This window comes from Alligator mississippiensis, chromosome 4 (genome assembly GCF_030867095.1).
Source record: "Alligator mississippiensis isolate rAllMis1 chromosome 4, rAllMis1, whole genome shotgun sequence".
Lineage (NCBI taxonomy): Eukaryota > Metazoa > Chordata > Crocodylia > Alligatoridae > Alligator > Alligator mississippiensis.
The window spans coordinates 13,125,773-13,139,841 of NC_081827.1; the positions used below are offsets into that span (position 1 = coordinate 13,125,773).

At 47.4% G+C, this 14,069-nt stretch overlaps 1 protein-coding gene across 7 annotated transcripts in view; it reads right to left on the reverse strand.

Annotated features, from left to right (window-relative positions):
• Positions 1-14,069, reverse strand: part of USP6NL (USP6 N-terminal like) — a 233,159-nt gene that overhangs the window by 18,270 nt on the left and 200,820 nt on the right. For all 7 annotated transcript variants that reach the window (XM_019487572.2, XM_019487569.2, XM_019487570.2 and 4 more), the window contains 3 exons: positions 13,689-13,754; positions 13,501-13,600; positions 9,141-9,293 (listed from right to left, as the gene is read on the reverse strand). In XM_019487572.2, coding sequence (XP_019343117.1) covers positions 9,141-9,293; positions 13,501-13,600; positions 13,689-13,754 — 319 coding nt within the window. The remainder of the gene's footprint in view (positions 1-9,140; positions 9,294-13,500; positions 13,601-13,688; positions 13,755-14,069) is intronic.

Genomic DNA, 14,069 nt, shown 5'->3' on the forward strand with positions numbered 1-14,069 from the left:
AAGATCCAGGATGACCTTGACAAGCTGGTCCTATGAGCTGAACGCAATCAGATGAGGTTCAATAGGAACAAGTGCCAGGTCCTTCATATGGGTAGGAAGAACCCTCAACATATCTATACAATAGGTGGTGGGGTCCAGTGGCTGGCACTGCATCTGAAAGGGACCTGGGGTGACAACTGACCAGAGGATGAATATGAGCCACCAGTGTGATGAAATCGCCAACAGAGCAAACAGAACTCTGGCGTACATCAGCAGATGTGGCACCAATAGATCCAGAGAGGTGCGCCTCCCCCTCTATTCGGTGTTGGTAAGGCCACAGCTGGAGTACTGTGCCCAGTTCTGGGCACTGCACTTCAAGAAGGATGTGGACAAGCTCAAAAGGGTGCAGAGAAGGGCCACCCACATGATAAAGGGTCTGGGAGGTAGGCCTTATGACTGACTTCGGGATCTGGGTTTGTTCAGTCTGAATAAAAGAAGGCTGAGGGGTGACTTGATAGCCGCCTATAAATATGTCAAGGGAGAACACTAGGATCTAGGAGAGCAACTTTTCAGAAAAGCATCCCCTGGGAGGATGAGGACCAATGGGCACAAGCTAGTTGAGGAAAAGTTTAGGCTAGACATACTGAAAATTGTCTTTTCCGTATGGGTAACTAGAATCTGGAACACACTTCCAGCAGAGGTGGGGCAGTCGCCATCCCTTGAGGTGTTCAAGAGGAGGATGATCAAGCACCTCATTGAGCTTGTTTGAGCCCAACTACCTCTTCTGCCTATGGTAGGGGACCGAACTTGATGATCTCACAGGTCCCTTCCGGTCCTTCTTTCTATGATTCTATGATTAAGGTGCATGGAGTCAGCGCAAGACCCACAGGCTGGACCAGAGGGCTCCACAGGCTATATCTTTGACACCCATGAGTCACAGAAATACAAGATCCCTATTCTCCACCAGCACCTTTGTAGGAACCTCCCATTCACATTTCTCAGAACACCCTATTCCTAGCAGAGTTTCTCCCTTGCCTTATTATACCAGAGATGCCAATGCAGTGGCACTGAAGAACAGATGGTGGTAAGACAAGATGAAGGAGATTCAACATCTTGCTGACATCCACAATATGCATGGTTTTTCCAATGCCAAAGCCATCTACAGTCTGAGCATTCAGGGACAAACACCCCTTGAGACCTAAGGATGGAGGAGACTAGGGCTGTGCGAAGCTTCAGTTGCTGATTTGATTCAGAGGGGATTCGGCCTGATTCAGCGGCCGAATCTCTGAATCGAATCAAGAAACAAATAAAAAGGTCCAAATCAATTTGAAGCCTCCAAATTGATTCAGAAAAGGTTCAGAGAGATTCAGAGATTCGGGCAGTCCCCGCTCGCTGCCTTAGGGAGCTGGATCCGGACTCTGTGCCTGTAAGTAGGGAGTGGGGAAGAGGGGGACCCTTGCCAGGCACCATCCCCTGCCTGCTCCCCCAGCCCCCCCCCACTCTCCCAGCCCTGCCAATGCCTACCCCGCCTGGCCCCAAGCATCCCAGCTCTTTTTAAAAAAAAAAAAAAGCCCTGCACTCACCAGCTGCTACAACAGATCTCGGAACCTCTGGGGGCTCGTGGTACAGCCCCCGCACCCAGCATGGGGCAGTGGGAGGCAGCGGAGATAATCCCCCCACCAGGCAGCAACCAGTGAGTGGGGGCTTTTTTTAAGTTCCAGGACACTGGGACCGGGTGGGGCAGGCATTGACAGGGCTGGGAAAGCAGGTGGGGGATGGGGCCTGCTTGATTCAGAGATTTGGTGGCAGCTGAATCTCTGAATAGGATTTGGCCGAATCGATTCAGGACAGTGATTCAAATCACTGAATTGAATCACTGTCCCCTGAATCAGCCAAATCCGAATCTGAAGCAAACACTAGTCGCTTCGCACAGGCCTAGAGACCTGATCAAGGAAACGGGAGCCATCAACACCTGCTGAAAAGAGAATTTTGAAGTCCTTCTCAAATTGAGACTCTGTTGCTGACAAGACCATTCTCCATTCTATCCTGCCCAGTCAGCAAAAATCTCAGAATCCCTCCAACCCTTGATGAAAGCTATCAAGCAGATGAAGAATGACAAGGTATCTGGAGCAGATGAAATCCCTGCCAAAATCTCCAAGCAGTGGGGAGAGGAGCTGAGATAACAGTCCAACTGTGGAAATTATAGAGGGATCACCTTAGTATCCACCACAGGAAAGATCATTGTGGGAACCCTCCTGAACTGTTTCCTTCCACTTGCTGAAGAGCTCCTCCTGGAATCTCAATGTGGGTATACGGCATCAAGAGGCACAACTGACATGATCTTCACAACTCACCAGCTGCATGAAAAATGCCAGGAACAGCACATACCTCTTAATATAGCCTTCTCTGACCTCACAATAGCCTTGACTATCAACTGAGAAAAGCTGTGGAAGATTGTTTTGAAGTACAAATGCCCACCAAAATTCATCACCATTCTTTTTGCCTGTTCCATGGCAGAATGCGACCAGTGGTCCTCAGTAACAGATCTATCACAGACCCCTTTGAGGTTAAGATGGGAGTTAAGCAAGCCTGCGTCATCGCTCCAACAATCTTCTTGATATTCCTTCCCACGATGCTACATCTGACCACCAACAAGCTTCCAGTCAGAGTGGAGTTAAACTACTGAATGGATGGTAAACTGTTTAATCTCAGGCAGTTCTGAGCCAAAACCAAAACCACCCCAACCTCAATCATTGAGCTCCAGTATGCTGATGATGTTGTAGTCTATGCTCACTCAGAAGTAGACCTTCAGGCAATCACCAACATCTTTACCAAGACGTACAAGAAAATGGAATTGTTGCTTAACATTTAGAAGACTAAGGTCCTCTCATCAACAAGCTCTTAATGAGCTGTCCCCAGCTCTGGTAATTCAGATTCACAGTGAAACTCTGGAGAGTGTTGAGTATTTCCTGTACCGTGGAAGCCATCTCTCGTAGAAGGCTGATATTGATGAAGAAATCCAACATCACCTCAAATGTGCAAGTGCTGCCTTCAGATGCCTGAAGAAATGGTTGTTTGAAGATCATGACATCCGATCCAATACCAAGCTCATGGTTTATCAGACAGTTATGATCCCCATCTAACTGTATGAACCTGAGACGTGGACACCGTAGGAGGCACTTCAAGTCACTTGGAGAAGTACTATCAACACTGCTTATGGAAGATCCTATGAAACCAGCAGGAAGATAGATGTGTCAACATTAGCGTCCTCTTGTAAACAAATGCCACAAGCATTGAGACAATGATCATCCAACATCAACTTTGCTGGGCCAGCCGTATCACTCACATGTCCAACTCCAGACTCCCAAAGCAAGTTTTATTCTCCCAGTTCAGTCAAGGCGTACGCTCAAGAGGAGGGCAGAGAAAGCACTTGAAGGACATCCTCGAGGCCAACTTGAAAAAAAGCATTATAAACATTGTGGCAGAATGCCCTCCCAGCATCTCCCCAGACCCTTCTATTAGGTTTTTCCTTGCTATTGTTTTCATACCTGTCTATCACTCCAATTGCTAAGCAACCAGCTCTGCGTACAGGACCTGGGCAGGTAAATTCCTGAGGGAGGGGGAACCTGCTCCATTGTTCAGTTTTCTGCCACTGCAGGTTGTGTGACTAGTTCTCTCACCTGTCTGTCAACCTGGTTGCCTGAGTTACCCTAGCCCCTATTGTTTGGGCACTTACCTCCTGGCAAGGGGGCAGGGGCCCACACCATCAGGTGACCAGTATTGCTTTTTAAACTGATTGGTCAGCATCAGAAACACCTGCCTGACTGGACCTAGAAGGTGAGGTCACTTGAAAGCACCAGGCATCAGCCAATGGGGCTGCTTCTGGTGGGAACTTAGTGATGAGGTCATGACAGGGATATATAGGGTCCCTTCTTCTTGGAAGGGGAGAGCCATTTTGGGAAACCATGGAATAAGCTCATGGCTTCTGGGGCTCTGCTCGGCTCCAGATGAGCAGACAGACCCATTTTGCACAGCATGGGAGCAACTGACCAGAGGCAGAGAGGGAGATCTCTCCCTCTCTCCCTTGAAACTGGACACACATTGAACTGCCGGCCTCCAGAGGAAAGCTCAACCAGCCTCTGCATAATACTCGTGGGTAAGCTACTTGAAACCTATCTAGATATATAGCTTGCAGTACAGCAACTGTGTGATCAACAGCTACCTAGCCACAGTTTGCTCTAAGGTTATTCTGTGATACCTCTCTATCCTGTACCCTACCTCAAACCTATTCCCTGTAATCAATAAAGTTCTCCATCATTCTAAGCATGGCAGACTGGCTAGGAAAGGGAGAAGAGGCATGCCTTCATGTCCCCTTGGACTGGTTGACTAAGGGAGGCCACTATTTGTGCTCCAGGCCAAGGGAAGCACCCCAAGTTCTTGCAGTGAGTCAAGCACCCTCAAGGTCTACAAGGTCTGCGTACTCCAGGGTGCACAAGGCTGCAGACAGACCAAGACTCCTGGGTAGTAGCAGCGGTGAGCCCAGGCTTGCGGGTGTGCTCCAGGAAGGGGGTTGGCCAGACATGAGACACCCTTGGGGAGGTACCTGGAACTTGGCAGGTGGTCGAGAGCAGTGAGATGGGCAGCTCAGCGCAGGAGCGCCCCCTACTGCCCGCCACAAACATCAACTCATGGGAGATTACTGCCCAAGACCACCCCAAAATGGAGGAGTCGTCTACTGCAAGGATCTTAGTACTTTCAAACCTTACGACAAAAGGAGATGGAAAAGCGGGAGCAGCAGAAATAGTATGCTGCGGACCGAGTCAAGAATCCAAAGCTATCCACTCCACACGGAAACATGTGCCTGAGTTGCAACAGAGTCTGTTGATCCCAGATTGGCCTTGTCAGCTATCTTCAGACCCATAGATAAGACAATTGTGGAAGACAATCATCCTTGACTGTGGGAGATTGCCAAAAAAGATACCAGAGATGCCAGAGTGGTGAGTCACAAACAGTAGTATTCCAGGTCTACAAACCTACTTTTCCCACACATTCCTTCCTACTCTACATTCCCACACACAAATTGGGAAGTCAGGACGGCTTCTTGCCTTTCCATCTCCTGCTATAAATGTTCTGTTAAAATACAAGGAAATTCTCAAACAAAAACTCCACTTGGGATTGATGAAATACAGCACCCTCCCAAAGCAGAATATTAAAAATAGAGAAATAGCCATATTGGAGGACATCTCTTAACATTCAAGCAACTTTCTTCCATTGACAGTGAGGGGTTTTATACAAGCTGACTAAAACCTTTCATCTCAAGGCATCATACTAACACCAATATGAATCATCAACAGAACTGGATAATTAGATCCACAATGTGGATCTCTGCCACCTAGGCAAAGAATGACTGGCAGCATGGCAGGATGTAGAGGCCGGGGCAGGCAATTATTTCAGGCGGGGGGCCGCTTACCGAGTTTTGGCAAGCTGTCAAGGGCCACATGGGTAGCCCCACCTCTTGATGGCCCCTGGTTGCCATCTTGGGGCCAGAAGTCCCATCCCTAACCTCTGATCTTTGCCACCGGAAGCCCCTCCCCTTGCCCTGGAAGTACTCTTTTGCGGAAGAGGGTTTGCCATCTTAGGGGGAAAAAAGCAAATTATATACTAAAATCAAACACCCGTAATAATATATTAAAATTTAATTTAAAAAAATATATTTTTGTCCTGATTTGTGTGTGTTCGTGCTGTCTATGTATAAGTGATAGCATAATAGCTCAAAATGCAGTCTTACTACATGCAGTCACCCCACTGTGTGGGGTGCCAGGGGATATTTGGGGGGGGGGGGGGTTGCGTGCGTGCGTGCGTGCCATGTGGTGCAGAGTGGCCGGCGAGCAGACAGGAAAGTGGGGGGAGTGGAAGCAAGTGGGTGTATGGGAACACGGGGCCTGCACCAATGTCCCGGGGCCAGTGCCGGCAGGACCCAGAGTGAGGCGGTAGGAGCATGGGGTGCGGGCTGCCAGGGGTCTATGGCAGGGGTTTCCAACCTTTTCATACTGTGTGCAAACTATCTAATTTATATCTTTAAATTTAATTTACATGTTTCAATTTAATTTTTATGGGGGGCAGGGTTGCGAGGATTGGATTGGTTTGGGGCACAGGGGGACCCTGCAGGGGAGGAGGATGCGTAGGCAGTGGCCCAAGGGACTCAGCTGGGGCTGCTCAGGAAAAAGGGGCTCTGCTGCCTTTCCCAGGAGCAAGTAGCAGAGCCGCCTCCCCGTACTCCACCCCAGGCATTTCCCTGCCGGCATTACCCCACTCCCAGCTGTGGGTGGGGCTGAGGGGTCCTGCTCGGCTAGGCATGGCCATGGCAGTGGGAGCAGGACAGGACACACAGAGCCAGCTGCCTTCCTCCCAGAGCTGCCCCACCACCCGCACTTGACTGCTGGCGGCAGAAGCCACAACCTGGCAGGCAACTTGCTGGGCTGCAGCCTGGTGGTTGGGAATCCCTGGTCTATGGAGCTGGGCTGGGCTGTGCCAGCAGAGAGAGAGAGAGAGAGAGAGAGAGAGAGAGAGAGAGAGAGAGAGAGAGAGAGAGAGAGAGAGAGAGAGAGAGAGAGAGAGAGAGAGAGTGGAGCTGGTCAGACTCCATAGCGCCCCTCCGGGCCAGGACCCTGCACTCCTACCACCCCACTCTGGGTCCCACAGCAAGCACTGCCCCGCGACGGCAAGGGGGGGTGCTTTCCTCTGCCTCAAGCAGCAGTTTGAGCCCTGTCCACAGGCTGACCTGCCTGTGCCTGCTCCCTGTTGCCACCACTGCCCCACAGTGTGGCAGTGACGCAACGGAGAGTCAGAACAGACCCCACGTGGGCGCCACGCAGCTGCTACAGGGAGCTCTGACCATGGGGAGAAGGAGGGCTGTTTTTGCCCCACAATGAGCAGCAGTTTCTGCCCTGCCACCACTGCTCAGCCTGGATGGGCAAGCACAGGGCGCACAGGGTCAGGACTCCTCAGGCTTCCCCGCCTATACCGTGGGGCTGGGAGTGGGCACTCAAAAGCCAGTGGCAGCCAGACGGGAGTGCGGGGCCCACGTCAGTGTCCCGGGGCCAGCGCAGGGTGTCAGGAGCACGGGGTCCCAGCCAGCAGGGGCTCTATGGAGCCAAGCTAGCTCCCCTCTCTCCCTATTGGCACAGCCCAGCCCAGCTCCATAGACCCTGCCAGCCCACACCTGGCACTCCTGCCACCCCGCTCGGGGCCCCACTGGCATTGGCCCCAGGACATCAGTGTGGGCCCTGCACTCCTGCACACCCGGTCGCTTCCACTCCCTCCCGCCCCCACCACTGTTTTCCCCACTTTCCTGCCCACCCCCTCTCTCCCCTTTCTTACCTGAGTTTCCCGCTCCAGTGCTGGAAGGCGAGAACTGCCTCATGGTCCCAAGCCAGAAGCCCCTGCTAGGCAGGGGCTTCTAGCTGGCAGGTGGGGCCTGGCGGGCCTTGCTACTGCAGGAGCCTGCCATGGCTTTCCCTGGGTCCTACTGCCCCTGATTCCTGTCATCTCTGATAGGCAGCCAGGGGCAGATAAATATCAATTTTATAAATTTTTTAGGGAGTCCATGGGCTGGATAGAATGGCCTGGTGGGCCGGATCCAGCCCACGTGCCATATTTTGCTCACCCCTGATGTAGAGGCTACGCAGACCAGCATTAGAAGAGAAGACAACACACTTTACCAGAGAACAGAGTAGGATAGAAATAGCAGAACTCAGGAATTGTGAGTTCATTTGAGACTTGAGAGTGCCACAGGCCCTCCTACCTCATCCAATCCCCCAGTCCTTTGTGATCAGATGACCAAAGAATGAGGCTGTAAGTGTCTGAACAAGAAGATTTGGAGCCATCTGTCAAGTGGATGGGATATAACACTGAGCATGGACTAGGAGATAGGAGAGACCAGAATGTCTGGTCACAGTAAGTGTGACCTAGTGTAGGAAGAATGAGTACAGGGGAACAGATGTGATGAAAAGCCAGGACCTTGGCAGAAAACTGAAACAAAAGCAAAGGAGAGTGAAGGCTGGGACAAGAAGCTGGGAAGTGGGAAACAGTGTAAGGCCTCTGCACTGCAGAAGGCAACCAGGTCAGTAACAATCAACCCCCTGAGCAGGAGCAGCTGAGCCTGAACCTGAGCCTGCCGACTAGTTCCCAGGCTACTCTTAAGGAGGTCTTGCAGCAGCTGGCACCTGGTGTCTGCCTGGGGCCTCAGCCTGCAAGTGGTTCTCATTCATGTGACTTCCCTGGTGCCTATTCCTGCATTCTTGCCTGCACACCCAGTCCCTGAACTTGAAGAACCCAGTTTGACCTTGGCTTGCTTCCCAACATCCGCTTCTGGTAATCCTCTGGCTTGGCACATGAACCCCAGTTTGATCTCAGCTCATCTCCTGACATATGCTTCTGGTATCCCCCTGGTTCAGCAAGTGAACCCTGGTTTCACCTCAGATGACTCCCTGACCTCTACTCCTGGTAAACTGTCTGGTGTGGCATTTGAACCCTGGGCTGACTTTAGCTTGCCCCCCAACTATGGATGCTGGTAACAACCTCTGGCTACAGCCACTAGGCCTCACGCCTCCGTGTATCCCAACACAGAGGCACCAAGATCTGAGTAGGAGTCAGGGTGGAAGGAAGAGTGCTCCATAATCCATTTTCTAAATATCTCAGAGAATAATAACTACCTGTCTTGCAACTGCAGAGATTAAAAATTATGGGATGGAAAGAAAGCAGCAAATTATTCAAGACCAGGAAGGCCTATTGGTTACCAAGTATTCAACAGATGGATTTATTTAAAGAAAGCTAGTTCATAGAGTCTTCTTGCTTATACATATCTCCTTCTAAAAACCTTAAATTAATAAAGAAAGTTGACTCAGTTATCTGAATTTTGAATGATAAGCATTTTCCCAAAACACAGAATTAGGACTAACCATTTAAAAAAGAAAGAGTTAACTCATAGCATAAATTCTATTTTTTAACCCAAAGGTATCTTAAAAATGGTAAGCATTTTACAGCAATGAATAAACAAATATATTAGTGACATACAGGTAACACTTAAAATAAAGAACTATACTATATTTGTAACACAGTTCTTAGTGTACTGATCAACATATCTAGAGGAAGTTTCTTACCAGCAGCTGGTAGGTCTAACTTTGCTCGTTTCAGTTCTGACATCGAATTTTGAAGCTGCTCTATTACAACGTCATCTTCACAGAAGAAGTCCTTGGCTAGAGTGTCCTGAAGAAATTCTACAAGTTCTTCCATTTGTAATTTCATCAGATGTTCTAGATCATAACAAAATATTATGATGAACAAAAAACTGTTTTATGATATCATTCAAATTTAAGTAAAGACCACTAGAAAGGTGATTTTTTTTTTTAGTTTCTTTAAGTTTCAAAACTGAAACATTTCTACAAATGACAAAGAACCTGGGGATGATGGAACATTTTCAAAACACACTAAAAATGCATGTACTCATCACCCCTATAAATGTTTTCTTATTTTTACAGTAACTGCCTCCCCAGCACGTGTCTCCCAAATTTGAAAGGTGATATCTCTTCAGAAAACTGAAAGCAATAGTACCATCCTTCAGTCTCCCTGTTTTTATGTTACAGATCTACAATTTTTCATCTGCATTTATATATTTTCCAGCTCCTGTCCTTCACCTGGAACATGAAGATATAGGTCTTCATAACCTACCTCTCAGAAGAGAAATTAAGCTGTTTAAAAATGTAACACATAGGCTACTGTCATTCATAACTGAGATAACATTCACAGGAAAGAAAGCAACAGTTTACAAGGATTGCTAGATTCCTTTTTTAATTTTTATTATTACTTTGTTAAGAACATGGAAAAAATTTTCATTAACCTCATTCTTGGAAAAAACAGAATGGTTTATGACTAACATTTTTTAAAGAATTCAGCCTGAAAAGCATCCCAACATGGAAAATTTCAGTCAAAATTGTTACAGCTTGGAGCCAATAAAAAGGAATAGAATACAGATTTTTGTAATAAAAAGTGTCAGGCAGCTTTAATAATTGACAGTACTACCAGTACTCCCCATAGAAACATTAAGGAAGAAATACTGTTAATATTGATGAACTGAGGTTTAGGGGGCATGAATACGGATATGGAATCACGGGGACCAACCTTATAATAATCAAGGCCCAATGTACCAACAGTGACTAGTGTCACACTTCAGAAGGCAGACAAGGTTCTTTGGGGTGAATATGATATCTTTTATTAGACCAACTTAAATAGTTGGGGGGAAAAATTTTGAAAAAATGTTTTTCCAACTATTTAAATTGGTCTAATAAAAGATATCATATTCACCCAAAGAACCTTGTCTGCCTATGTCCTTAGACCAACATGGCTACAACCTACATCCCTATAACACTCCAGAAGGTGAGGTGATGAATAATTACAGCATAATTGGCCCATAAGAGAAATTTCTTAGAGACCCTTGGCAGTTAAAAGTAGATTAAGTAACAAACCACCAAGGTCTATGTACCTACAGAAGCTGGGAATATATGATTTTGGGGGTAGGGTCTAAAAGAGAAAGCAACGGTCTTAACAATTGTGTTCCTGAAAAATGCCAAGATGCTTTTTCAGGCATTTTACCTCCCTTTCAACCGTAACAAAACCTGAGAATCCTTCAATATTATAAAATCAGGGTCTACACAGGAATGGTGGGAAAAAGGGGAGAAGGGACTGAAAATACTGTTAATATGAATTGTTGGTAAGAGGGGAAAAGCTTTTTGGGAGATGGAACGAGGAAGGGATCCAAGTAGTGTAATGAAGCTTAAAAATGAAGTTAAATAACATATAAAATTAATGAACCATATCGTAATAACATTAGGCCACTAGGCGGCGTGCACAATAGGTACTGGTATACTTCTCTGGTGGCTGAAGATGCATGTCATGGCTTTGCTGTTGTCCCTCTGTTCCCCAACAGCACATTTATGCAGCCCCTGTTGCGGCTAAGTGGCATATTAACCTACAGTGAGAAACTGGATGCTATGAGGAAACGATCATATCGGTTTGCTCAGGTGGAAATCAGTTTTATAACTGAATTTCTCTGAAAACTACATGTCATACAACTGTTTTCCACTGCTTACAGAAAGCGGAGATATTGATTTCTTTTAAAATACAACCAGAACAGGGCAGTTGCATGCAAAGCCTGCCTGCTGTACCACTTTACATGCAGTAAGTGACACTGAGGATGCATCTAAACTGCAGACAAAGAACTGTTTACATAGCAGAATAATGCAGACATCCAAGCTAGCTCTAAAGCAGCTAAGTCATATACCAGTAACAATCAAGATGGATCAACAGAATACAACAGACACATTTATCTTGTGTCTTTGGCCCTGTTAAGCCACTGTGGACGTATTTACGTTACACTGTAGTTACCGAATCTACATGTGAAGACTCAGAGTTAAAAGGAAAATTACAAAGAAAATGGTTTCATGGCTGACACAGGGAAAGACAAGCCTAAAATGCGGATGCTCCTCCAAAAACTAAAAATCAGGTATAAGGGGTGTGTACCCTGCCATTAGAGGCATGATTACAGCATTGGCAGGCAAACCTATATTGTGATGGTGGCACACACATCACTGGTACTTCATCTAGCTAATATAGGTAACATCTACAGTGAAGATGTGATGGCACAGACCTAAGCATGCACAAGTCCACTGCAAGTGCTTCTGAAAGAATGTAACTAGGAAAAGCAAAGAACACAAAGGGTTCAACTTGAACAAATTAGCCACTTCATAATCTGTCAGACCACTGTATTTCAGTTATCCAAACCATGAAACTACAGTGCTCCTTTCCTACCATTTCTAGAGGCCAGATTATTCATTAACACCATTTAAATATTATTACTACTATTCAAATATATGGGGAGTAATTTAGTCTGTTGAACAAGGTGCTGACTCACTTGTAAATCACTTAAGTTTTTCTGGAGGAACTGCTGAATACATATAAGTAATTCACTTTTAAGTTGTGCCATGCAGCTGGAAACACTCATCACCACATCCTCATAGAACCATGATTTCAACAACAGACGGATAGCATGATCTACAATAGGGTCGGGCAAAATTAGAGGTGCAACAATACATTAGTCCCATATCAGATCAGCACTAATAAAAGAAAAATTGACTGTATCGACAATCGGCTTTTTTCAGCTGATGTGGCCAATAAATGCCATGTGCATGTATACAGCCACAGCACAGAACACAGGTGGCCAGGAGCACAGCCTGGCAGCGTGGAGAGCAGCCGGGTCCAGCTGGTAAGCCTGCTGTGGGGAAAGAGGCATGGGAGGGCCGGGGGCCAGATTGAGGCCCCAGCAGTGAAGGAGGGAGTGGGGCTGGGGCATGGGCAGATGCTGCCCAGCCTGGGGAGGGCATGGGACTGAGCTGCACACTGAGCTCCTGCCACTGCGCACACCCCTGGGGGAGGTATGGGGGACATGTGCCCCAAATCTCCATGTGGAGCAAGGGCAGGCTGCCACTGCAGGCTGGTGCCCCCAGATGAGCCTCTCATGGCTCTGTCCCATGCCATGCCCTGCCCCAGTTGGGTAACACCTGCTCCTGCTGCCCCAGCCCCACTCCTTCCCTCCCTGCAACAGCTCCCAAAGCCTTGGGAGGATTCCAGCCCTAGGAGAATACTCCTGTCCCTCTAACCCCAGCCAATCATCTGATTGGCAGGAAGGGAGAGGGCATCCTCCCACAGTGGGAACCTTCTTGGGGCTCCAAGAGAAGGCATCTGCCCAGGTGCACCAGTCCCCTGCCTATACACCCCCTTGGGGTCACCCAGGAAAGGTGCACGGGGTGGGAGGCAGAGGCAGCACAGCTTTAGACCCATCCCACAGAGGGACAAGTCCAGCTCCAGTAAATGCTCTCTACCAATCCCGAGGTCTGGGCAGAGAAAGGAGGCAGATAAGAGAGGCTTGAACCTCAGGTTCTAGCCTGGGGAAATGCTCCCACCCCCTTATACCCACAGCAGGTCCTCACAGGTTTCCCTGGGTCTGTTCAGCAACTGGGGGGCCTTAGCTCCCACAGTAGGTCCCCACAGGTCTTCCAAACAGCTCAGCCCTCGGCAGGCCATCAGGGGACCAATGCTCTCCTTCCCTCAGTTCTCCTTGGAGGGAGGGAGGGAGAGCAGAGGACTGTGGGATACTGGGTGTCCTCATTACCTGAGATAAGTATACAGCTGTTCAAGCTGGGGATGGTCCTGCTATGAGCAGGGGGTTGGACTAGATGACCTCCTGGGGTCATGCAACACCTATCCGTGTCCTTAACAGATCACAAGGCTCTCCAAAGCAAACAGTGCAGTTATAGATGCTAAGACTATGCCGTCGCCAAGAAGAGTTCAAAATGGAAGCAAAATGTGTCAAATTATTTACAAATATATTAAGACAAATATTTTCTAAAACAACACCTAAAACCCTGACAAACTGCTATTTAGCATTTAAATGATGAGAGATCTTACTCTTGTGCAGTTTCAGAATTGTGTAAGACATAGCAGTCAGCACACGCTCTCCTTCCAGTATGTAGATATCCCATATCCTGAGGTTTAATGTAAAAGGAGTCTGTAATGACAAAATCAGACAGAAAAGTCAGAACAGTGTGCCCCAACTTAAGACTAAAAATGGGAATATAAGGTACGAAGATACTCACGCGATCAAGGAAACACTGAAAAAACCACTTAGTTGTGTAGAAGCTTGTGGAGATCTCTTGGGCATCCTGTCAAAAGCAAGTATTTATGAATACTCATGTAAGATTAAAACAACAAACTTCCTGGAACATATAAAGGTCATTTTGCTTACTCCTTAACTGAATTTTGCTACTACTGCTATCCAGGCCAGTATTTGGCCATCTTCAAATTAAATTATTCTACTTTCTTTTATCAATGTTACTTCAATCTAAAATATGCTTTCACTTGCTTATAATTTTTCTTTATCTGCTAGATCTTGAGAGATGCCCTCAAATATGCATGTTCAGTTTCACTTCGGAGCAGGTCCAGAATAATGCAAAAACTTTCCACAATGAAACACAATA